General features: G+C 38.8%; 1 protein-coding gene and 1 pseudogene across 10 annotated transcripts in view; one reads left to right on the forward strand and one right to left on the reverse strand.

Moving 5' to 3' along the window:
- Positions 1 to 26,789, reverse strand: part of ENOX2 (ecto-NOX disulfide-thiol exchanger 2) — a 292,537-nt gene that overhangs the window by 9,128 nt on the left and 256,620 nt on the right. For 7 of the 10 annotated variants that reach the window (XM_065538447.2, XM_005594575.5, XM_005594574.5 and 4 more), the window contains 3 exons: positions 25,653 to 25,767; positions 4,313 to 4,494; positions 2,052 to 2,159 (listed from right to left, as the gene is read on the reverse strand). In XM_065538447.2, coding sequence (XP_065394519.1) covers positions 2,052 to 2,159; positions 4,313 to 4,494; positions 25,653 to 25,767 — 405 coding nt within the window. The remainder of the gene's footprint in view (positions 1 to 2,051; positions 2,160 to 4,312; positions 4,495 to 25,652; positions 25,768 to 26,789) is intronic. The other 3 variants (XM_065538450.2, XM_065538449.2, XM_045384161.3) reach the window with 1 other exon arrangement.
- On the forward strand, positions 14,630 to 15,361 carry LOC123571330 (SREBP regulating gene protein pseudogene; annotated as a pseudogene).

The raw sequence follows: 26,789 nt of genomic DNA on the forward strand, positions 1-26,789 counted from the left end.
ACATTAAATGATATGGTAAGCCGTTTCTTAAGTGTGAGAGTTTAACAGATTGGGGTTGATTTAAGATGTGAAAATATTCTGGGAAGTTTTAGCCATCTTGAATAGAACTGCAGCCTTACTTAAACCTGACTTCAATTTTATTATAGCTGGCATTTAAAAAATTAGAAGGTACATTGAAGGGATGCTTATCACCTTGAATTTTACTAGCAGATTCAAAGAGCTTAGTTCTTTCCGCAGTAAGACAGACATAAGTCACATTGTTATATTGCAAAACACTGACAATAACTCACCCTGTAGCTTACTGTCAAGAAACCCAAACAAAAGCAAATAAAAAAAGAGATGCCTCCTCACCAAAACTTACTGCTTTCCTTTCAACCTGAAATTATTTTTGCAGTCTAATGTGATGGTACTTTGCTTCCTAACCTAATTGTGTCAGGTTGAAATATTTGGTCACAAATCAGCTTCCCAGAGAAGATCAGTTTATAATGAACTGTCATGAATTTCTCTAAAAGAACCTTTGCTTAAAATAACAGGGAAAAACATATTTTGACTCACTGTTTTTTTGGATTATCAGTTGGATCTTTTCCCCGTCCTCATCAGCCAACACTTCACGGTCTATTCAGTTTCCAAATGGGAAACACTTGTCCTTAGGCACAATATGGTAAGTTTCTTCTATGCCATTTGACCTCTTACCTCTTACTTCTTTAAATGAAATACTTTACAAACCAGAAAGCTACTTACACAAAAAAATGTCCTTAGGGCAAATTGTGATGTCAATCCTGAAGAGCAATTCTAAGCATAATGTCATGAGCATAACCCCATGTCTATCTACAGTCTTCTGGCTACATAATCCATTTTATGCAGGAAGCAAAATGTGGCAGCTCTGGGACATTTTAGAAGCCCTGATGGTATGAGGAAAGTCCTGATAAGTAGAGCAGCTTTGGCGCTTTTCAATTAAATGCTTGATAAATGAATTTCTCTGGGATTATGCTTGTTTCTTTAATAGTGCCCACAAAACTGGAACGTGAGTTGGTTTTATGAAGTGGAAGAATTAAAAGCACGTTGCAAATGGCCTCTAGAAGAAAACACTTTCAATCATTTGTTTCAGCTACACCAAGGTTGCCAGTTCTTAATGGCACTCTAGGGGAAGGCACTGTGCTGGTAAACACACTCAGGGCCTGTATGCACTGCATCTTCCTGAGCTGAGAACAGAAGATAAAGAGAATATGTTCTTGAGGAACTGTATCACTGTTGATTTCTGACTCTCGGTCCAAGCTCCTAATCTTCTCTTCCTTTAGAGATATCAAAACAAGAAAGTTCTGGTCAATGGGCTTCCCTTTTCAGAGGATAACGTCAGCTGAATATTGATGCATCAAGGAGATTGGAGAGGTTGACTTTACACACCTGGAATAGAATGGGCACCTGATTCATGGTTGTGATATACGATTCCATCCAGATGTTAGACTCTCTGGTCCTCATTGGTGGTTCTTATTGCTGAGAGCTCTCACTTGATAAAGTCCCATCTTGGCTTCTAGCTTTAGAATACTGTGTCTCATTTTTTTCCCCAAGGTTTCCCTCTTCTTGGTATTGGCTATTCCTCTCATCTGCAGTTGCTCATTATTACACTAAATTGACTAGCTGCAAAGAAATGCCAATGTGCTAGCTGCACTTGTGTTTCTTCCTTTAATGAGATGCTTGATTAAAGGTACTTTGTGTCACATGAGTTTTCTATGTTGCTATTTGCTTGACAAGATGAAGCAGGGAAGAGGTGTGTACTCTGGTCGTCTCCAAGACAGAAGACTGAGGAATTTTAGGGATGAACCGACTACTTATTCATTGAAAGGTGTACACTCCAGAACCCTTAGAAATGCCAAGGACTCATACCTAAAAGCAAAGCCCTTAGTATAAGAATTACCCCCGAGAGGGGCTTTTAATCTGCAATCAGCCAAACATTCCCCATCGATTTTAGAGCATAACTTCCAGGGCATTTTCATTGTCACTGAAAAGTAGGTAAAGGGGCAAGGAAAAAGGTTCACTTAGGGCGCATGTACCTTTTCCTTAAGATTTTCCAACATTTTTTCCACCTGTAACTTGTCATCTTTGAGTTTTTCAAGTTCAGCTTCTTTCTTTTTATATTCCTCTTGGACTTTGAGTAGATGCTATAAGAAAGACCAAAGACAATCAATTTATGAATTATGGAGCCACACTTCATTTAAAATCCCTGGCTGAATTTAGATATATCAGGTGGGCCTGCCTCACTTTCCTCCAGCACACACGAACATTTTTCCATAAAGAGATTGGGCAAATCAAGATATTTTCACTTTACATTATTTTATCTGGCTCTTAAGAAATTCCTTTGAACTTGTTAATATTTGAGAAAGGTCCTGAGAAACTAATTGATCCAGTCACTTAACTTCTTCCCTATTCTGGGCGGGGGTCAAAGTAGGGTGCAGTTAATACTGTGTGGGCAATGTTTTGATTGCTGCATAGAAGTAAATGTAATGTTGTACAGCATTCTTGCAAATAGCCATTTGCCAAGCCAAGTTCAATTTCTATGAGGAAAGTAGTAAAGAATCCAAATTTTACATATGTTAGTTTCCATATAAGTAGGCAGGAAGCTATATTTAGCTAATTACTAATATTTTCATTACTAATAATTTCAACAAATAATATTTATTTGAGTGCCTAATATGTACTAAGCATTGTGCTAAGGGTTTTATATGCACGGTCTCAATTAAGCCTCACAATGACCCTATGTTACTATGATCCCTAAGGCTAGGAGAGGTTAAGTGGCTTCCCTAATGCCATTCAGATAGTCAGTAGCAGAGCTGGGATTTAAAAGCAGGTTGGGTCAACCCCAGAGTTCATGTCCTTACACACCTTATTATACTATACATCTTTTGAGATAAGATGGGAGAAATTTTATCATCGTTTACAAGGCATTTTTTTTCAATACAAAATAATCAAAACGAGTGAAATTATTTTTAAGAGGTAGAGACCTAATTCTCACTGAGGTCTTTGAAGTGATGAAACAAAATAAAATTTCATCATTTTTGAATTTCATTTAAGTAGCAGAACTATCCTTATGTGAAATGGTTTGAAAATCAAAGAGGGGAAAAACAGCAACAACAAAAATATTTCCAAAGTCGTGCTTTTCAGAGGCTTGCAAAAGACCATTGGAAGGGCTAAAAAGCATGGTACAATGTACATTGTCAAAATTCTTTGAAGTGTAGGTGAGGAGGTGCATTTTTTCCATAGAAAGATCTATGATATAATTTACATGTTCTAATTAAACTCCATGGTGATGGTAAAAGGAAGGTGAGCACTACTTCACACATTTTGTTAACAGAAAAGGTGAAATATTAATGTCATATTACTTGTTGTATAGGAAGACAATGGTGGCAGAAAGAATAACTTAGGGTTCCTAGTGCCAGAATAGACCATTGTTCATGATTTGTAATTTCCAACCAGCAATTAGCTTTGCCCTAGATAATTTCAAGGCATACAGTTAAAAACTATTGCACAATTTACGGTATAAGGACAATGGCTGGTAGTCTAGCATGACAGAAGACAACAGTGGCCTTACTCAGAGGCACTACTCCTTTACTATAGTGAAGGCAGCTGTTGATAACTTTTAAACTGTAGAATCACTGTGGTGATGGTTACATAAAACTCCTAGATGTTGAACATCTGCTACACTTCTGTGAATGCAATCACAGTTGGGTGTATTTATTTACTTTGCTTTTTACACTTTGAATTATGCACAGGTAAACTCATTCACATAAGTGACTGTTAATACAAAACAAAATAAAAACAAGTTGGTATTATGCGCTCAAAGCATTGACACTTAAAAACCTATAATGTACCTATTTCTACTCAAATCAAGGGTAGATTCCTGCCATTCCTTTTAAAAGGCTATATTTCTTGGTATTCTATCAACTAGATATGTGTTCATCAGCATTTTTTCATATCTAAATAATTGAGGTTCTTCGTAAAGACCCTGAGGCCCTGTCTAGATCCCTAAGTACCTTCTGAAGCATAAGGAAAAGATTAGATTATGTTCAGTGTAGTCTAATGTTAAATATTTTTCATTTAATGCTCATTCTTTGAAAATTGGCAATCCATTGCTATCTCTGTATTAACTGGAATATTTAATTAACCACAACAATAATTCCTTCCTCAGCCATGCCAGATAATATTACATCAAGAAGAAGAATAGGTTTGATATTCGATTTGCTTGCAGGGGACTCTTCTACAGGTGAGAAGCTGATGCTATTCTACCCAGAAGCTCAGAAAACCAAAATGCCTTTACCTGTTGCATTCCTTGCAGGGCTTGTTGCAGGAGTTTCAGTTGCTGTTCTTTGTTTGGGTCATCTTCTCTGTGGGCTTTGCCTTGTTCTTGCTTGAGCAGTTCTACTTCATTCCGGTAGGCATCGAGCTGCCAACGGAGGCTGTCATTTTCTTCCTTCAGAGCTTCTGCCTGTGATACTAAGGCTAAACAATCAATATAAAATATGAAACCATATATCCAGATTCATTTGTGGTTCATCTGAATACCACAAAAAGGTTGGTTCTTCCTCTTGATGAAGAACTTTAGGTTTGAGTTGGCCATGTCAGCAAGAGATGGACACAAAAGCACACAGGCCCACTTTTATAAATGAACTAGGATTCCAACACACAAAAGTTCACATCATATTCCTCATTCTCCACCTCAGATATAACTAAGATATTTTGAGGTAACATCAATTTCTTTTATTTGAAATGTAGGAAATGGTAACAGCCCTGTAATAATAAAATACAGGACCAATTCCCTTGAACCGACAACTGCCTACACAATAATGTTGCTGACAGATGTTTTTAAAGAATGTAGCATTGAGAAACTTAACCTCAGAATTTCCTGCTGCTCCATAGCTTTGTATAAAGAGTCAGATTCTAACTTCAGTTACACTCATTTTATTTTTACTGAAAATGTAAGGGGGAGTAATGAAGAATCAAAGTAGTGCCAGAGGTTAGCAGGCTGGAAAGCAAATGCTGAGGGACACGGTTATGAGAGCACACAAATATGGGAGCCCGGAAAAGGAAATATGAGGCACAGATAGAGTTGTGTTAGTGAATATGCAATTGCATTTCAAGATTTCTTTCTTTCCTTCCTTCCTTTTTTTTCCTTTTCTTTTCTTTTTTTCTTTTTTTTTTTCTTTTTTGACAGAGTCTCACTCTGTCGCCTAGGCTGAAGTGCAGTGGTGCCATCTTGGCTCACTGCAACCTCTGCCTCCTGGGTTCAAGCAATTCTCCTGCCTCAGCCTCCTGAGTAGCTGGGACTACAGGTGCCTGCACCATGCCTGGTTACTTTTTGTATTTTCAGTAGAGATGGGGTTTTGCCATATTGGCCAGGTTGGTCTCGAATTCCTGACCTTGTGATCCACCTGCCTCAGCCTCCCAAAATGCTGGGATTACAGGTGTGAGCCACCGCACCTGGCCCAAGATTTCTTAATATGCACGTTTTCATGTACTTCTTTTCAAATAACTGTTAACCAACAATTTGAAACACACACACACACACACACACACACACACACACACACACACACACACACACACATGACTATAGCATTGACTCGTCCCACAGAGGAAAGATAAATGTAAAAACTAAGACACAAGATTTCCAGTTTCCAGTCTGGCGTGTAAGGACATTTAGAAGCTGCCACTCTGTCGTAATAACAAGTAAAAAGCTGAACAACCTGAAAAATCAACAACTCTTTTTTATATTTGTTAGTGAAGTGAGGTTATAGGGCAAACAGCTGCCCCCAAAACAAAACTGGAGATACAGACAGGTGAATATAGAGAATCACAATTTACTGGACCAAAAACCCATGAGCAGAAACCTCCAGGGGACCCAGTCCTTGGGTAGGAAAACCTAAGCTGTAATTAAGCAATTGCTGGAGGCTGTGTGGACAAGTCTGTGAAATTAGCTTGGTGTGGTGGCACGTGCCTGTAATCCCAGCTACTCAGGAGGCTGAGGCAGGAGAATTGCTTGAGCCTGGGAGGCAGAGGTTGCACTGAGCTGAGATCGTGCCACTGCACTCCAGCCTGAGTGACAGAGCAAGACTCGGCCTCAAAACAAACAAACAAACACTCCAGGAGGACCCAATCATTGGAGAGCTCCCACACATTCGTAAGTTTTACCTCCAGGAGATATACCAGTTCCTCACAGTAAATATCAGAGAAAAATCTCATGTTTCTGACAGGGGAAGCGGAAAAGGAACAATTTTGAAATTGCAGACCATTTTGGTCTTCACAAGGCCTGCTCTCAGGAAAAACTATTTTAGCAGAGCCTAACAGACCTGGGGGAAGATAAATATTCAACTCCAGTCCCCTCCAGCCATCCTGTCCCACCAAAGGGGTGTGTGTGTGTGTGTGTGTGTGTGTGTGTGTGTGTGCAGGGGGGTGGTGGTGGGAGTGGGATAAAACTGAGAAGCACTGGTGAAGTTCACAGTTCAGGGACACAGGTTCACCAAAAGACTGAGACCTAATCATAGAACTAGAGAATGCTTTCCCTTCCTCCATACCTTACCACCATATTACTAAAGGGCTACTTATGAGAGTTTCTTTCACCTAGTACATCATGCCCAGATTTTAACAAAAAAATTACAAGGCATACTAAACAGTAGAAAACACAGTTTTAAGAGATACAGAAAACACCAGAACCAGACTCAGATATGGAAGAGATGCTGAACTTATCAGACTGATAATTTTTTTTTAAAAACTAGGATTAATATGCAATGGGCTTTAAAGAAAAAATTAGACAACATACAAGAACAGATGGATAATAAAAGCAGAAAGAAGAAATTCAAAGAAAGAATAAAATCAAATATTAGAGATCAAAAACACTAGTAGAAATGAAGAATGCCTTTGATGGGGTAACTATTAGACTGGACATAACTAAGGAAATAATCCCTGAGCTTGAGGATACGGCAATAGAAAATTCCAAAACTGAAAACCTGTCTTAGTCCGTTTTAACTGCTATAACCAAATACCACAAACTGGGTAGCTTATGAACAACAGGAATTTATTTCTCACAATTCTGGAAGCTTGGAGGTCCAAGATCAAGGTGCCAGTAGCTTTGGTGTCTGGTGAGGGCCTATTTCCTAGTTCATAGATGGTGCCTTCCACCTGTGTCCTCACATTAGGAAGGGACAAGTGGCTCTTTGGGGTCTCTTTTATAAGTGTATTAATCCCATTCATAAGGGCTCTGCCCTTATGACCTAATCACCTCTCAAAGGCCTCATCTACTAATAGCACATTGCTGATTAAGTTTCAATATGAATTTTGGGGGACACATACATTCAGACCATAGCAAAAACAAAAAGAAAAACAACAACAGATGCTGGCAAGGTTGTGGAGAAAAAGGAAAGCTTTTACACTGTTGGTGGGAGTATAAATTACTTCAAAGACTGTGGAAGACAGTGTGGTGAATCCTCAAAGACCTAGATCCAGAAATACCATTTGACCCAGCAATCCCATTACTGGGTATACACCCAAAGTAATATAAATCATTCTATTATAAAGACACATGCATGTGTATGTTCACTGCAGCACTGTTCACAATAGCAAAGACATGGAATCAACCCAAATGCCCATCAATGATAGACTGGATAAAGAAAATGTGGTACATATACACCACAGAATACTATGCAGCTATTTAAAGGAACGAGAGCATGTCCTTTGCAGGAACATGGATGGAGCTAGAAGTCATTATCCTTAGCAAACTAACGCAGGAACAGAAAACCAAATACTGCATGTTCTCACTTATAAGTGGAAGCTGAATGATGAGAACACATAGACACATGGGAGGGAACAACACACACTGGGGATTGTTGGAGGGTAGGGGCTGGGAGGAGGGACAGCATCAGGAAAAACAGCTAATGCACACTGGGCTTATTACCTAGGTGATGGGGTGATCTGTGCAGCAAACCACAATGGCACACATTTAGCTATGTAACAAACCTGCACATCCTGCACATGTACCCCTGAACTTTAAATAAAAGTTGAAAATAAAAAAAGACTGATAAAAGTACATAACAGAATATCCAAGAACTATAGGACCACTACAAAAGGTGGAAACATGTGTAATGGGAATAGCTGGAAGGAGAAGAAAGAAAGAAACAGAATATTTGAAGCAATAATGACTGAGAATTTCTCCCAAATTAATGTCAGACACCAAACCATAGATCCAGGACGTTCAGAGAACACGAGACAGGATTAAATGCCAAAAACCCCTTCTGCCTATGCATATCATATTCAAACTTAAGAAAATCAAAATAAAGAAAAAATCTTGAAAGAAACCACAAGGGAAACAAACACTTTACCTATAGAGGAGCACAAATAAGCATTACATCTGCCTTCTTTTCAGAAATTGTACAAATAAAAAGTGGAATAAAATATTTATGGAGTTAAGAGAAAAAAAAATCAACAACCTAGAATTCTGTACCCTGTGAAATCTGGATCTACATAAAGAAAGGAAGAGTATCAAAGAATGAAAAAGTGAAGGTAAAATAAAAACTTTTGGCTGGGCGCAGTGGCTCATACCTGTAATCCCAGCACTTTGGGAGGCTGAGGTGGGTAGATCACCTGAGGTCAGGAGTTCAAGACAGCCTGGCCAACATGGTGAAACACCGTCTTTACTAAAAATACAAAAAATTAGCCAGGTGTGGTGGCAAGCGCCTGTAATCCCAGCTACTCAGGAGGCTAAGGCAGGAGAATCACTTGAACCCGCGAGGTGGAGATTTAGTGAGCCGAGATCATGTCATTCCACTCCAGCGTGGACAAGAAGAGCAAAACTCCGTCTCAAAAAACAAAACAAAACAAAAAAACAAAAAACAAAAAACAAAAAAACAACCCCCCCCAAAAGTTTTATTTTTCTTCTTCTTAACTGATCTATTATAGCATATAACTTTTCAAAATAACAATAGCAACAATGTATTCATTTATGTATGCATAAATATGTATATACAGGTTGACAATCTATAATGCAAAATCCAAAATCTGAAATGCCCCCAAATCTGAAACTTTTTGTGTACCAACAAGATGCTCAAAGGTTATGCTCACGAGAAATGCTCACTGGAGTGTTTTGGATTTCGAATGTTCAGATTAGGGATGCTGAACCAGTAAGTACAATGCAAATATTCCAAAATCAAAAAAAAAAAAAAATAAATCCAACGTCAAAAAACTTCTGGTCCTAGGCATTGTGGATAGGGGATACTGAACTTGTATACAGGCAGGCCTCATTTTATTGCATTTAGCTTTACTGAACTTCACAGGCTTTTTTTTTTTTTTTTTTTTTTTTTTTTTTTTTTTACAAATTCAAGGTTTGTGGCAACCCTGTGTCAAGCGAATCTATTGGTGCCATTTTTTTCTGACAGCATGTGCTCACATTTTGATAATTCTCTGGGTCACATTTTGGTAATTATCACAATATTTCAAACTTTTTCATTATTATTGTACCTTTTATAGTGATCTGTGTTCAGTGATCTTTGACGTTACCACTGTAATTCTTTCGGGTGCCATGGATTGTGCCCATAGAAGACGGCAAACTTGGTAAATGTGTGTGTTCTGACTGCTCCACTGATCAGACAATCCCCCATCTCTCTCCCTCTCCTTGGGCTTTCTTATTCCCTGAGACACAACAATATTAAAATTAGGTCAATTGATACCCCTTTAGTGGTCTCTAAGTGTTCAAGTAAAAGGAAGTGTCACACGTCTCTCACTTTAAATCAAAGCTATAAATGATTTAGTGTGGTGAGGAAGGCATGTCAAAAGCCAAGAGAGGCTGAAAGCAGTGCCTTTTGCACCAAACAGTTAACCAAGTTGTGAATGCAAATGACAAGTTCTTGAAGGAAATTAAAAGTGCTATTCCAGCGAACACAAGAATGATAAGTAAGTGAAATAGCCTTATGGTTGATATGGAGAAAGTTTTAGTGACTTTCATAGAAGAACAAAGTAGCCACACATTCCCTTAAACTGAAGCCTGATCCAGAGTAAGGCCCTAACTCTCTTAAATTCTATGAAGGCTGAGAGAGGTGAGCTGAGGAAGCTGCAAAGAAAAAGCTGGAAGCTAGCAGAGGCTGGTTCATGAGGTTTAAGGAAAGAAGCCATCTCTATAATATAAAAGCGCAAGGTAAAGTAGTAAGTGGAGATGTAAAAACTGCAACAAGTTATTCAGAAAATCTGGCTAACACAGTTGATGAAAATGGCTACACTAATCAATAAATTTTCAATATAGACAAAACAGCCTTCTATTGAAATAAGATGCCATCTAGGATTTTCATACCTGGAGAGAAGTCAATGCCTGGCTTCAAAGTTTCAAAAAGTAGACTGACTCTTGTGAGGGGCTAATGCAGCTCGTGAATTTAAGTTGAAACCAATCCTCATTTACTATTCCAAAAATCCTAGGGCCTTAAGAATTATAATGAGGCTAGGCACAGTGGCTCACACTTGTAATCCCAGCACTTTGGGAGGCTGAGGTGGGTGGATCACGAGGTCAGGAGTTCGAGACCAGCCTGGCCAACATGGTGAAACCCCATCTCTACTAAAAATACACAAATTAGCTGGGCTTTGTAGCAGGTGCCTGTAATCCCAGCTACTCAGGAGGCTGAGGCAGGATAATCGTTTGAACCCGGGAGGCGGAAGTTGCAGTGAGCCGAGATTGCGCCACTGCACTCCATCCTGGGCAACAATAGCGAAACTCCATCTCAAAAAAAAAAAAAAAAAAAAAAAAAAAAAAAAAAAAAAAAAAAAAAATTATGCTAAATCTACTCTTCCTGTGCTTTAGAAATGGACAACTAAGTCTGGGTGACAGCATATCTGTTTATAGCATGGTTTACCAAATATTTTAAGCCCACTGTTGATACCTACTACTCAGAAAAGAATATTCTTTTCAAAATATTACTGCTGTCGACAATGCACATAGTCACCCAAGAGTATTGATGGAGAAGTACAAGGAAACAGATGTTGTCTTCACACCTATTAACACAACATCCATTCTGTAGCCTGTGGATCAAGAAGTCATTCTGACTTTCAAGTCTTATTATTTTAAAAAATCATTTCATAAGGCCATAGTTGCCATAGATAGTGATTCCTTTGATGGATCTGGGTAGATTGGAAACCTTCTGGAAAGGATTCATGATGCCATTAAGAACGTTCATGATTCAGGGGAGGAGGTCAAAGTATCAATATTAACAGGAGTCTGGGAGTTGACTTCACCTCTCATGGATGAATTTCAGGAGTTCAAGACTTCAGTGGAGGAAGTAATGGCAGATGTGGTGGGAATAGCAAGACATCTAGAATTAGAAGTGGAGCCTAAAGATATGGATTGAATTGCTGGAGCCTCCGGATAAAAATTTAATGAACAAGGAGTTGCTTCCTATGGATGAGCAAAGAAATGGTTTCTTGAGATGGAATCTATTCCTGATGAAGATGCTGTGAACATTGTTGAAATGACAACAAAGGATTTAGAATATTTCGCAAATGTAGTTGATAAAGCAGTTATGGGGTTTGAGAGGATTGACTTCGATTTTGAAAAAAGTTCTACTGTGGGTAAAATACTATTAAACAGCATTACATACTACAGCTAAATCTTTAATGAAAAGAAGAGTCAATTGATGCAGTATACATTATTGCCTTATTTGAAGAAATTGCCACAGTCACATCAACCTTCAGCAACCACCAACTTGATCAGTCAGCAGCCATCCACATAAAGGCAAAATTCTCCCCCAGCAAAAAGATTACAACTTGCTGAAGGCTCAGATGATAGTTAGCATATTTTTTTTTTAGCAATACAGTCTTTTAAAATTAAGGTATGTACATTTTTTTAGGCATTATGCTTAAAAGACTACAGTATAATGTAGACAACTTTTATATGAACTGGGAAACCAAGTAATTCATATGACTTGCTTTATTGCAATATTAGCTTTATTGCAATGGTCTGAAACGGAACCTGTAATATCTGTGAGGTGAAGTATTCCTGTATGTATTTATGTATGCTTATGGACAAGTGAAAAAAAAATGACAGCAATGATACAAGAAGTGGAAGGGGAGAATCAGAAGCATTTTGCTATTATAAGATACTTGTAGTACGCATGAAATGATATAGCATTATTTGAAAGTGGGCTTGAATTAATTGTAAATGTATATAATCTACGGCAACCACCAAAAAATGTGAAAAAGGAAGTATAAATGATATGATAAAGGAGAAAATAATCGAATAATATAATACGTTCAATTAAAAATACAAAGGCGGAACAAGTACAGAAGACAAAACTAGAAACAAAAAACAAGGGTAACCAAAAGAAAATAGCAACAAATATGGTAGATATTTATGCAACTATATCAATAATCACTTTAAAAATTATTGTCTAAGTATACCAATTAAAAGACAGATGTCAGTGTGGATTAAAAAATAAGACCTAACCATAGGTTGTCTACAAGAAATCCACTTTAAATATAGGATGCATATAGATTAAAAGTAAAAAGATGGAGAAAGATATGCCATTTTGACACTAATTAAAAGAAAGTGGAAGTGGCTATATTAATTTCAGACAGAGTTGATTTCAGAGCAATGAAATTTATCAGGGAGTAAGAGGGGCATTGCATACTATTGAAGGGGTTAATACACCAAGAAGACATACCAATACTGTTTATGAGCCTAACAACAGAGCATTAGAATACACAAGCGAATAACTGATAGAACTGCAAGGAGAAATACATGAATCTACTATTACAGTTGGAGAGTTTAGCTCCCTTCTATCAGAAATGGACAGATCCAGCAAACAGAAATCAGTAATGACACAGTTGAACTGAACACCACCATCAAACCACTGTATATAATTACCATGTATAGACTATTTCATCTAATAAAAGCAGATTACACATTCTTCTCAACTCACATGGAAGTTTAACCAAGAGAGACCACATTATGGGCCATAAAGCACACCTTAAAAAGTAAAAGAAGAGAAATTTTACAATGTATGTTCTCAGATCACAATGGAAGTAAATTAGAAATCAGTAACAGAAAGATAGCTGGAAATTCCCTAAATACATGGAGTTTGAACAGTATACTTCTAAGTAACACATAGATTAAAAAAGAAATCTCAAGAAAAATTTACAAGTATTTTAAAATAAATGAAAATGAAAATACAAGTTATTAAAATTTGTGAAATGCAGTGAAAGCAGTACTTATGCGGGAAATTTATAGCATTTAATCCATCTATTAGACATAAAGAAAGTTCTAACATTAATAATCTAAGCTTTTACCTTAGGAAACTAAAACAAGAAGAACAAATTAAACAAATGCAAAGTAAGCAGACAGTTTGTCAGTTTCTTACAAAACTAAACATACTCTTATCATACTATCCAGCAATCATGCTCCTTAGCATTTATCCAAATGAACTAAAAACTTGTGTCCACACAAAAATCTGCACATGGATGTTTACAGCAGCTTTATTCATAATTGCTAAAAGTTGGAAGCAATGAAGATGTTCTTCAGTAAGTGAATGGATAAACTGCAGTACATCCAGACAATGGAATATTATTCAGTGCTAAAAAGAAATGAGCCATCAAGCCATGAAAAGACATGAAAGAAAATTAAATGTATATTACTAAGTGAAAAAAGCCAATCTGAAAAGGCTACATACTATAGGATTACAACTATATAATATTCTGGAAAAGGCAAAACTTTTTACTGGAGATAGTAAAAAGATTAGTCATTGCCAGTGATTAGTGAAGAGGAAGGGATGACAAGGGGGAGCACAGAGGATTTTTAGGGCAGTGAAACTATTCTGTATGATACAGCAATGGTGGATACACACCATTTTAAATTTGTCAAAACCCAAAGAATATACAAGACCAAGAATGAACCCTAATGTAAACTATAAACTTTAGGTAATGATGATATGTTAATGTAGGTTCATCAATAGTAACAAATTGTAATCAATTGTAACAAAATGTACCATTTTGGTGGAGGATGTTGATAGTGGGGGATACTGTGCTTCTACAGGGACAGAGATTATATGGAAACTCTCTACTTTCCATTTGATTTTGCTGTGAACATAAGCTGCTCTAAAAAAGAAACATTAATTTAAAAAATGAAGGAAACTTAGGTTGTATGTAATTATTTATGGTTTAGGGCACATTTTCAAGTTCAAAAATCATAAAGCCTATTTCAAAATATTTAATCAGATTTTCATTCACTCAACAAACATTCATTGAGTACCTTTAGAATGAAAGGTAGAATGAAGTGGAAAGCAAAAAATTGTGTAAGGGTAGACATAAATTAGGTAAAAAGCCTTGCGGCTTTTATTTTGAGCCATCTCCTCAACCTTATTTTTAATGAGAACCAAATAATTATGGTGGGTTTTCCATAGGTATTAAAGAGGTCAATAACACTAGTTTCAATGTAGTCCAGAAAATACAATTTAGAAAATCAAGTTTCAGGCTTATGACTATGGTTTAAAAAATATGATCCCACTAGTTTCTATTGTTTACACGCCAAATTAATGGAAACATTTGTAGTTTATACCTTTTTTGATTACTAACAGAACACAAAACCCAGAAAAAGAGACATTTTTAAAACGGATTAAAGCAGACTGGGCCGCAGGCCCTGGCGCCCGCGCCCGCCTGGAGGGATGGGGCTGCCTGGCACCCAAGGGCGAGGCCTGCTGCGTTTCATGCCCTGGCCGCCGCACCCCACATCCGCGCTGGGATGGTGAACCTGGCGGCCATGGTGTGGCGCCGGCTTCTGCGGAAGAAGTGGGTTCTCGCCCTGGTCTTTGGGCTGCGCTTGTCTACTTCCTCAGCAGCACCTCCAAGCAGGAGGAGAGGGCAGTGAGGGATGGAAATTCCCCTGCAGGTTCAAGACCATGATCAGCCCATCCCGTGGAAAGTGCAGTTTAACTTCGGCAATAGCAGTCCTCCCAGCAATCAGTGCCGCAACCCCATTAAAGGGAAACACCTCATCACAGATGAACTCAGCTACGTTTGTGAGAGGAAGGATTGCTGGTGAATGGCTGCTGTAACGTCAACGTCTCTAGCACAAAGCAGTACTGCAGCGATGGCTGCTGGTCAAATGGCTGCTGAGTATTGTGTCTCCGGCTGCCTGCAGCCCAGCAAGCAACTTCTCCTGGAGCACTTCCTCAATCGGGCAGCTGTGGCATTCCAGAACCTCTCTATGGCAGTCAAAGATCACTTGGAGTTGTGCCTGGTCAAAAGCAGGACCTCATCCCAGAGCCTGCAGCATGAGAACACCGACTGGGACCCCATAGCAAAGTACTGCTATGGAGAAAGCCTGCCAGAGCTCTTCCCTGCATGACAGGCCAGTGGACTTGCTCCAGCCTGGGTGAGCAGGCCCCACTGAAGAACTCCCCTCCTGGGGCCCAGCTTCAGCACTCAGGCCAGGCGGTGGGAAGAAGACAAAGGCAGCGCTAGGAAACCTTGCCTTTGACCACTTCTTATGTTGTCATCTTTGGCTTCGTTCACCACCTGGGCTTACCAGATAGAACTCTTCTGTAAAGCAGCTTGGACCCTCCAGCTGGTCCCTTTGAGAAAGATGAAACCACAGGCCAGGCTCATGGCAGTGTTGGTGTTCTTGGATGACTCGACCCTGAGACCTGCACAGGGACCTGTGACTTGTGTTTGTCGGGGACTGGTGTCACTTCTAGGTTTGATCCAGGCCTTTTCACTGAAAAATTATTTATTGGAAAACCTTTGGAGTACTGGGAAAATTATAATGTTTTATGTAGGAAAATGCCTTGCCCTTCTAGTTGAATATGTTCAAGGAAACTATTTTTGTTTTTGTTCTGTGTTCTCAAGTTTCATGAGTTAAGTCATCCCTTCACCCAGATAAAATGTTTTGTCTTTTAGGACGTGGATGTTCTCTCTAGGCAGTTATTTTTGTTTGTATTTTGAGAGTATCAAGCGTAGGCCCTGAACATAACCTGTCAGCCATATCCTGACGTCTAAAATTACCTAAAAACTCAGACACTCTTCCATTCTAATCTAACTGCAAGATTTCTAGCAGTAGGCACCGTGTGTCCGCCCTCAGGTTCTTTTCTAGTGACAGTTGAATGTGCTCATATACCCTATGGAGAACACTGTTTTAGTAGAAATCTAACTTCTTATCCTGGAGGAATTTTCTTTTGCCACTTAAAATTAACTGTGGGCTGCTAAGCCAGGGTACAATGGGAGCCTGAGGAAAGTCAGAGGCAACTTCCTCTGTTCTGTCAATAGAAACCCAATGTTGAGGCAATTCCTAAACAGAGATGCATCTAACAGCCTGCTGTATGTGTTCATTCTTTATTGCTTTCAGCTTTGGGGGTGCAATAGGTATAAATGTTTAGTTTCCCTATTATTTGCAAAGAAGAAGAAGAAACCCAACTTATCAGAGTGCTGCAAGAGAAGAGTCTTATTCCTGCCCTGAGTGGGAGATGAGAATGGTCATTATGGCTTAGAGAATGCTGCACATGTAGGTTGCTGGTGTGCCCTCAATCCACATGCATAAAGCACTCCCCATTTTTCTACTGTAATGCAGATTCTTCGACTCAAGGTCTAGAATATTTGATCCTGAGATCAAGACATTATGCCCTTTGAATAGTACTGCTCTTTGATTTCAGGAGTTACATTAACACACAACTCTCCTATATTCCTTCACTAACCTCAGGATTGAGCAAGGTCTTTTTTATTTTTTTTGTTCAAATTATTGACCTGGGAGCAGGGTGCTAGTTCTACGGTCAGAATTCAACATTTTTTTTCAGTGGAGCTTTTTCTTTGGGCCATATTTGCGTTCCAATACATTTCCGCAATATGTAGTGGTGATTTTCCTTAACTTCCTACTACTACCTCTTGTACTCATTTCCCAAAATAATTTGCCTCTCTTAAATAAGTTTTCTTAGAGGGTAAGCTATCAGGCAATTTAAAAAATATTAGATCCCAAGAAATCTATTCCGTTTGCATTAAACTTTTCAGATTCCATGTGTTTGCAGCAGGACTAAATCAAACTCTGACATGAAAAAATAAAAATAAAAAATGGATCAAATTTACAATTTGTATATTAAATGTATAAGAAAGTTAAAAGGCAATTTGACAAAGATATGAATTTTCTTAATTACTTATAGGGAAGAACTTTGGGTAGAAGAAAGTAAAAGAAAAGTGACAGAAATTAAACTGGCCGGGTGCAGTGGCTCATGCCTGTAATCCCAGCACTTTGGGAGGCCCGAGGTCAGGAGTTTGAGACCAGCCTGACCAACACAGAGAAACCTGTCTCTACTAAAAATACAAAATTAGCTGGCTGTGGTGGCACATGCCTGTAATCCCAGCTGCTCGGGAGGGTGAGGCAGGAGAATCCCTTGAACCCAGGAGGCAGAGGTTGCGGTGAGCTGAGATTACACCATTGCACTCCAGCCTGGGCAACCAGAGTGAAACTCTGTCTCCAAAAAAAAAAGAAATTAAACCATAAAAATTATTAGCTATAAATGGTGAAAGAAGGGTTTATCTAAAGGAATTTCAAAGAGAAGATTCATCCTCTAAATAATGAATGGAAAGAACTTGTGCATTACAAAGATGAAATATTGCTGTGGTTTGGTTATGATTTATTTTTCCTCAGCAAAACCCATATTGAAATTTGATCCCTAATGTGGTGGTGTTGAGCCTAGTGGGAGGTGTTTAGGTCATAAGGGTGGATCCCTCATGAATAGATTAATGCCCTTCCTGGGGAGGGGGATGCATTCTCACTCTATTAGTTGTTAAAAAGAGCCTGGTTGGGCTCGGTGGCTCAGTTCATGCTTGTAATCCCAGCACTTTGGGAGGCCGAGGTGGGTGGATCACGAGGTCAGGAGATTGAGACCATTATGGCCAACATGAAACCCCATCTCTACTAAAAATACAAAAATTAGCTGGGCATGGTGGTGTGTGCCTGTAATCCCAGCTACTGGGGAGGCTGAGGCAGGAGAATCCCGAACCAGGGAGTCAGAGGTTGCAGTGAGCCAAGATCGCGCCACAGCACTCCAGCCTGGCGACAGTGCGAGACTCCATTTCAAAAATAAAATAAAATAAAAAAGCCTGACACCTCCCCTATCCTCTTGCTTCCTCTTTCACCATATGATCTCTGCCTACACTGGCTCCCCTTTACCTTCTGCCATGAGTGGAAGCAGCCTGAGGTTCTTACCAGATGTAAATACTCAATCTTGAATTTTCCAGCCTTCAGAATTGTGAGTCAAATAAACCTTTTTTCTTTATAAATTACCCAGTCTTAGGTATTCCTTTACAGCAACATAAAATGGACTAAGACAAATATATATATATATAAAAACCCCTCTATTAGTGTGAAAACATTCCCTGCTCCTAAAAGGAAGCTGCCTTTAGAGAGGTGCTGGGTTTAATTCAATTCCTTGAACATGGGGGTTTTCCTAAAACTAGTATGTCCTGATGTAGGCTGCTGTGGTCAGATTATCTATCCAAAGCAGAAAGTGGCAATGTGATAGGAAGGGTTCTGGTTAGAAATATCTTCTACTACCAGTGTTGTTGAGGTGTTCTTAGCATCCACATTTGTTTTCTGTGGATGGCCATGCAATGGTCCTGATACAGCAGTTTTAAACCTTGCACTTTAGTTTTAAAAACTTACAAAAAGATCTTTGGCATGACATACTCATTTTATGATTGGTTTTATTATTAATTTTAATTCTTGTTGTTATGCAGATTTTGTGTCTTTTGGATTCCAAGCACTCCAAATAATATCTATCCTTGCCATCTTTTCCAGTGGTTGGGATACTTTTCATCAGACAAGCACTAACAACCACAACATCAAAAGAAGATGCTAAGAGTGAAGATTATTTTTATATACAAAACTCTATAGAAAAAGGCATACTAACTATCTGCCAAACAGAGGAAGAAATATTTGATTTGCTTGTGGGGTGAGTACCAAGGACAGTATCTTGAGCTGGAGTTTGGCCGAATAGTACACAGGTTACTCTGTAAATCAAGTGACTCCTACAGATTAACAATTATTTATTTCTGCTTTGGTTTGCATGTTTGTCCTCTGGCAGTCCACACGGCTCAATATGAAATAGTGATATTTCATTTTCCTCCTTTTATTTCTTCTTGTACTGCAGGTCAGTAATTATGCTCATGTTCTACACGTCACATGGAGATACATGGAAGAGAAAAGGGAAGAGATCTAGGAGAATGATTAGAAGTGTATTCTCCAGTTTAAATGTAAAAATATTTTCCCTCTGAGAAAATGAGGAGGAGAGACTGCTTTTGTCCTGGGGGAAAGGGCATGCTGATGAGCAGTGATAGATACCTGCAGCCAAGTGGGAGCAGATAATAATCTTCTCAGTGTGGACCTGTCACCAAGCAAAAGAAAATGCGATCGCCTGAAATGCTACTGAGGGGACCTTACCTAAAAAATATAGTTCCCACTCTCTGAAATGAGGGTTTTTTGTCATTTTAATGAGGACACCAAGTCTTTCCTTTCACAGACTTAATATTAATTGGGCCCATTTCTGAAGTTGAAGTTCTTTGTACATTGCCAGAACATTGAAAAGTTCAATATTACCTTTTAATAATATGTTTGAGTAGGTGAATCCATCAGTCCCGATACTAAAGAGCATAGTACAGTGAATGTATTCATATCCTGCCATCATTAGTTCTTGGCTTCTCCTTTATGACTATTTCCTATGTGGGGAAAATGTTTCTCTTTATGACAATTGTTCCTCAGATCTGAAGGCTGCCAGTTCATCATGGCAATATGAAAGTATGAAGGCAGCTGTGAAATCCTCTTTTTAGAGGAGCCACTAACAGCAAAATCCCAGACATGTTTCTGTACAACAAAAGATCAAAAATGATTTTGTGCCATTAAAAAATTAGTGCCTGAGTCTCTTCAATGGTATAAAGAAAACAAGAAAAAAAATTAGTAGAAGTAAATTCAGGGAGTCAGCCACCCTTTTAAAGCTTAATTACAGGAGATGCCAAAAATGTTACAAAATTATAGAAGGAAGAATGGGTAACATTCCACTCAAGGCTCATAAGAAAGTTTGAGTTGCAGAGATTCGCAAAGGGAAAAAGCTGAAAAGAACAAAGAGTGGGAAGAAAGGGCAGGAAATGATACGAATAAGACCTATTGGGGTGGTTGCAGGTCAGCTCAGGTAAAAAAATCTCAAGTGAGTTTCCTGACCTCACAATGCCTTGCTTTCCTTTGCCTCTACAGGTTATTGTCTCCATTCTAATCAGGCTTCTGCCAGCATGGATGCACCTGGAACCTCATTGTTATCCCTCTTAGATCTCTAAATTCCCACCTCAAACATAGAATCCTCATCTGCCATTTTCCTCACTGCCTCTCATCACCCCAAGACTGCTCTCTTTCCTTGCTGGGATCTTTAATCTCACAGAGTGGCCAACTTCACTAAGTTAGTTCATTAGCTGCTTTCTGGCTGAATAGATCCCAGTGCAAACTCCTTAGTGCCTTGTATTGCTTCAGCTTCCTGAAAACCTTTGGCCAGGCTTACCATGCCAATCCCCAACTCACAGTCACTTGACTCCACTCTCTCTTATCCTGGGCCACAGAGAACTCTTATAGGAAGTTGTAGAGCTAGGCAACTAGATCAATACACACTCATGTTGGCCCTTGCTGATGGATCTCTCACCTCTCACTGATTTCTTCCTTCCATACTGCCCATAGCATTTATTCCAAATCAGTTCCCTTCTCCTCGTGGTCTCATATACAAATCATTTTTGTGATTAATAAACAATCTGTTAGTATATGGAGAAGACTGGGCTACCTACACACTTTCAGCTTCCCCTCTCTTGTCTCAGAGAAAGAGGGCTCTCCCCTCTCTAAAGTAAACGCCACTTGAATATGGATCCTTTCCCTTTCTTTTTTTCAAATATTCCGCTTCCGTAAGTACTCTTTTATTTTCTAGCATCTTCAATCTCATACTCTCCATTGCCTCCTTCCTTTTTATTGAACAACAACAACAACAACAACAAAAATCCTTAACTTCATCGATTCTCGTTGCCGTTTGTAATATCCATATTTCCTTTTGCTTAGTACCCAACTTCTTGACCTACGGTCTTTGTTTACTTTATTTTATTAATGTCATATATTCTGGCCCTACCTCTATCACTCTACTAAAATAGCTCTTGCCCAGCACTGTTTCTCTCAATTCCGATTTTCTTTGTAACATCCGTTAATGTCAATGACTACTTACTTCTATAAAAGCTTTTCTTGGTTTCCACAACCCAATTTGTTTCTAGTTTTCTTCCACCCTCTCAGAACTGCTTTTTTTCTAACTCCTCTGCAAACTCCTCTTTCTTTCCTTCTCCCTTATTGTGGGTAGCCCCCCCAATTCTATATTCAACCTTTTGCTCTTCTTTCACTTACCTTTCATACTCCTTTAATAATTTTCTCAGGGCTTCAGCCAATACCTCTTCACTACCATCTACTATTCCTTCTAGTTTCTTCAACTCTAATTTGAATACAAATCCCTTCTGCCCATTTCTCAATGATCTACTATCTCCAGTTCATCTCATCATATTCTGGAAATCAGACCCATCCATCAGTCCATTTCTGTCAGTTCTACTGTTATGGTTTGAATTGTGTCCTCTCAAAAAAGATATGTTGAAGCTCTCAGAATCTGGTTTATTGGGAAACAGGTTCTTTACGAGGTAGTCAAATTACAATGAGGTCATTATGGTGGGTCCTAACTTGATATGATTGATATCCTTATTGACAGAGGAAATTTGGACATAGAAACAGGCATGCACACAGGGAGAACACCATGTAAACATGAAGGCAGAAATTGGGATGATGCATCTACCAGACAAGGAACACCAAAGATTGCTGGAAAATGACCAGAAACTAGGAGACAGGAATGGAACAGATTCTCCCTCACAAGGAGCTAACCCTGCTGAAATCTTGATCTCAGATTTCTAGCTTCCAGAACTGTGAGACAATACATTTCTGTCATTTAAGCAACCCACTTTGTGGTACTTTGTTATGACATCTCTAGTGAACCAATACAACCAACAGGTCTCCAATCTCTCAGACTAGAAAACACAGATTCATTCCTGGCTCTTTCCTTTTCTTAATCATCCATATCCAATCTGGCACTAAAGACTTAGGTATATTCCTTGAAAATGACTCCTAGCATCTTTAATCTCATTGAATCCACTGCCTCCTTTTCTTCCACCATTTTTGTCTCAGTTCCTCTTGCCTTCACTCTGGTCCCACCCTCATCATTTTACATCTCACTTCCTGTAAAAGTATCTGGTTAGACTCTCTTAATTGAAGATTATCTCTTAAAATGTATAATTCATGTTGCTTTCATCATATTAGTGCCACGGACAAGATGTGCTTACAGTGGCATATTGCTTACTATGCGAAGTCTAAGGTTGGCATACATAGCCCTCCATAATTTGGACCCATCTACTCTACTCAGTCTTTTGTCCCCTATATACATCATGCTTATTTTCCTCTTTGAGCCCCGATCCTTTTACTCCCTCCCTTCCCCCCACCATCAAGATGCTTTCTTATCTTCCTTCCTATCATCTATACCTGTTCATCTTTCGAGGACCTGATCAATTTTTCACTGACTGTGACAACTCTGGCCCACACCTGATATCTCTTGCCTTGCTGCATTCTAATCAGTACCTTCCATGTTAGCAGCAAGTGGTATTTCTAAAATTTTGTGTGGATTTACACATATTTATATCTCTATCTCCATCAGCTTATAGGACATAGTGCTTGTTAATTAATTGGCCAAACTCTTAAAGTGGCAATAATGGAAAATAAAAGGTGGGGGAGGAAGAATGAGATTAGATTAATATCAAGGGAACAGAAAACTTTGGCCAGAACAATGAAGGAGAATTAGTCTAAGTCAATGTTTTCCAAATGTGCTTCCCAGACCACGAGCATCAAAATCATTTAGGATGGCTGATAAAATGCAGATTCCTCAACCCTATTACAGACCTATTGGATCAGATTCTGCAGCTTAGACATCTGAATTTGTAAAGGTAACCCAAATGATTCTTCAGTATACCAAGTCTGAGAACCACTAGTCTAAGTAAAGAGAGCAGAAGATGGGTGTTGACAGGGAACAGCTTTTCTTATGTTTACTGGGTACAGTACTTTCCATCATGGCTAACAAGATAATGAAATAGTTTTACACTATCATGATTTGCTTTGATGTGATTCTCCCTCTTCAATAGATTGCTTTGTGTACATCAGTCCTTTCTTCCATGGCAAGAGTATTTAAAGTACTGCATCACAAATATGGGCTGGCTAATACAGAGTCTCTCAAATAACAGAAATTTTGTGGCAGTCCAAGGAAAGATAACTGAGACTTCTAGGCTGGTTTTACTTTCTTTGGGAAGTAAAATCTAACCAGAAACATGCCATAGGCTCCTACAATTCAAGTTTGGTGGCATGGACAGAGGAAAAAAACAACTCTGAGATCTAGTTGCTTAAGCTTTTAATTGGAACCAAATGATAGCTAAAACATGTAGCCGCTTTAGATAAAAACTGAGGACCTTTACACTGGCTCACATTGAGCGGGATTTCTGCAGTTGAGTACTATAGAAGCGAGATAACAGAATTAGATACAATCGAGGGGAAGAAAAATGCACAAAAGTCCTTGAATTAAAATGAATTGAAACCTTCTGGGAGAAAAGCTATTTGGTAAGCTCCATTAAGTCTATTGTAGATAGCTTTATTTGACAAAGCAGCATCCTGGCATGTGGAACAGGAAAGAAAATAGCTATAAGATGATCTGTCAGGGAGTTTCCAGTCTCTAAACGAATAAGATTCTGTGCAGTAGCCAATACAGCTTTTAACTCAAAAGAGATACAGAAGCAAAATGCAATTATATAACTCTAGTAAGTGTGTTCAATCTGAATCTTCCATATACCCCTCTCCTCCCCCAATAACTCCACAAACTCAGCAATTTATCAAGTGGATGCTCAAACTTACGGTAGCATTTATTTCATGGCAACACTGGATAAACACTGTGTACAATACTGTAGATACTGAGGTGTAAACAATCATACAAGTGAAAGACTAATCAGCTATAAAACATCCTAGCTAAGCACTTAAATAATTTGAATAGTTCAATTCTTATTCGACTCTTTGTTTACTTTGGCTATAAGTTTACAGTATTTATTTGCAGTAATTAGTTAACTATCTGTTTACTTTGGCTATAAGTTTACAGTATTTATTTGCAGTAATTAGTTAACTATCCTGAAAATGCTAGATAACCACTGATTACAAAGAGTTTATTCAATATAGATAGCAGTTTGTATGTTTAGGGTTCAAACATATGGCAAAAATAGAAAAAATTCAGATGTAATAGCTAATGAATACCTTTTTCAAAGTCTGACTTGGTGTTTTTCTTTCCTTCAGAGTTTCTGTTCATGGAGTGAAAATTCTAAGACCACTCAAGTGGCTATAGAGCTGCTGACTTCACTATACAAGCACTGGAACCAGGAAATTCAGATTTGAATTACAATCTCTCTCTTGTTTACACACACACACACACACACATACACACACATACCTTAGGAACAGTATACAACTATATCTCCAATCTCTAGCATAGTGCTTAGCATGTAATAGTTATTAAATAAGTGGATGAACTCATTTAACCATCAGAAAATCCCTGTTAGATGTTTTTATGTTTGTTTGTTTTGAGGCGGAGTTTTGCTCTTGTTGCCCAGGCTGGAGTGCAATGGTGCGACCTCTGCTCACTGCAATGTCCACCTCCCAGGTTCAAGGGATTCTTCTGCCTCAGCCTTCCGAGTAGCTGGGATAACAGGCATGCACAACCACGCCCAGCTAATTTTTTGTATTTTTAGTAGAGACGGGGTTTCGCCGTTTTGGTCAGGCTGGTCTCAAACTCCTGAACTCAGGTGATCCACCCGCCTCGGCCTCCCAAAGTGCTGAGATTATAGGCCTGAGCCACGGCGCCTGGCCGTTAAATGGTTTTTATAATGTACTCCTTACAACTGTGGAAGCTGAGGCTCAGTGAGGAAGAAGTTCCTCCTAGGTCAAGAAGGACAGAGTTTGGACTAGAACTCAGGTGTTTCAACTTTAGGTCCAGTGGCTTTTCCATTGTAACTTCCTATAATCTGACTCCTAAGATTGTCTGGAATGGTTTGCCTAAAAAGAGTAGTCTTCTGGCTATTTTATTATCTGCAATGGTAATTCTCCCATCCAAGATAGTTTATTATGAAATTGAAGGGGAGGGTATTATCAGTTGTTCAAAAAGTTTGCCCTATGGGTCCCACTAAGGACCTATAACATGGCCTCTGTCTCACAGTGAGGTTCTGACTACACTAGGTTAGAGCTGCCTAAATACCCACTGCTTTTTGGAAAAGAAAGTCCACTTTTAATTAGGCACTTCAATGCAAGGTATGTATAAGTGAAAACCACAGAAAATCCTGTAGCCACAGGGCTGATACTCAGCCAGTGTGTACATATATGGCCTCACCAATTATTTCCAGCTGGCATCCAGGCTGATGGGTTGATGACCGTACCTTACTGGGTATTAAAAGTTTGAAAATATCATGTCTGCAAGTACATGTTTATTAAATAAAGAAAACAGAATTATCTTTACCTGATTCCTCAGTTTCTTTTGTTTCTGTCGTTTCTTCTATTTCATCATCAGACATTTCCATTTCTTCTTCTCGCCTGATTCCCATTAATTCATCATTATGAATGTTGCGAATTTCCTAAGGTTAAAAGGTATACTTTTTAGGTAGGAATTCCTTGAAAATGTTGAGGAAATGAACAGAGTTAAGCATAAGATAAAGCAGCATTTTTTTTGACATATTAGGAAAAAAATCCTCCAAATACTCTTAAGGTAAAGAGGTATGTTGAAAGTAAAACAGTATCAGACAAAGCAGACTTGGTTACGCTCTGTCTTGCATTAGGCTTTCTTTCCAGACCCAGGGCTCTAGGAGTCTATGATTCGTATATTCCTATCATATTAGAAAGTACTTTTGGCCATGAAAGACATTTTACCTCTTACATGGATTTGTGGACTTTCCCTTAAGGGTTCTGCCATTTTCACCTCCCCATGGTGGACCCTTTAATTTTGCTGCTTGCCATCCTCTTGTCTGTCCTTTTATAGTTTTACTCAACATAACTCTTAATTGAGTTTTTGTAGTTTTAGAAGTTACAGCAAAGATGAGCTTTCAGGAGTAATATTCTACCAGAGCAACCTTCCCATGGATAATAACTATAATCTTTGGACAAAACACAAAATAAAACCTATAACTACTTGATGACATTGGAGAGTGAACAAAAGCAGACACATTCTGAAGAGAAGCTGATACTTGGAAGAAAGGAATAGCATAGGGTGAGTCTCTCAGGTTTTAAAGGGCAATTTAGTCTGAGGGTAGACCAGAGTTAGCACCTCATAAGATGGCTAAATTTCTAATAGAAAGCCCATAGTCTTTATGGCCTAAATAACTCAAGGAGAGTTCAGGGCAGTTATAGCCACTGGAAAGCAAGAAGGGAATCCCAGAAAGGAGACAATAGAGGCAGGGGGAAAGAACTTTAAATTCTGTATATAAGATCTGCTCAAATGTCTGCATGATACCTGAGCCAAGACAGCATAAGGAAGATTCCCAACAGCACAGCTAAGGCTAAAAGAACTGAAATGACAACTGAGCTGCCATCCAAGAGATAGAATTCCCAGCTTGAATCCAACCAAGTAAATTGACCATTAAAACAAACAAAAACAAAGTCA

Source organism: Macaca fascicularis, chromosome X, assembly GCF_037993035.2.
Source record: "Macaca fascicularis isolate 582-1 chromosome X, T2T-MFA8v1.1".
NCBI lineage: Eukaryota > Metazoa > Chordata > Mammalia > Primates > Cercopithecidae > Macaca > Macaca fascicularis.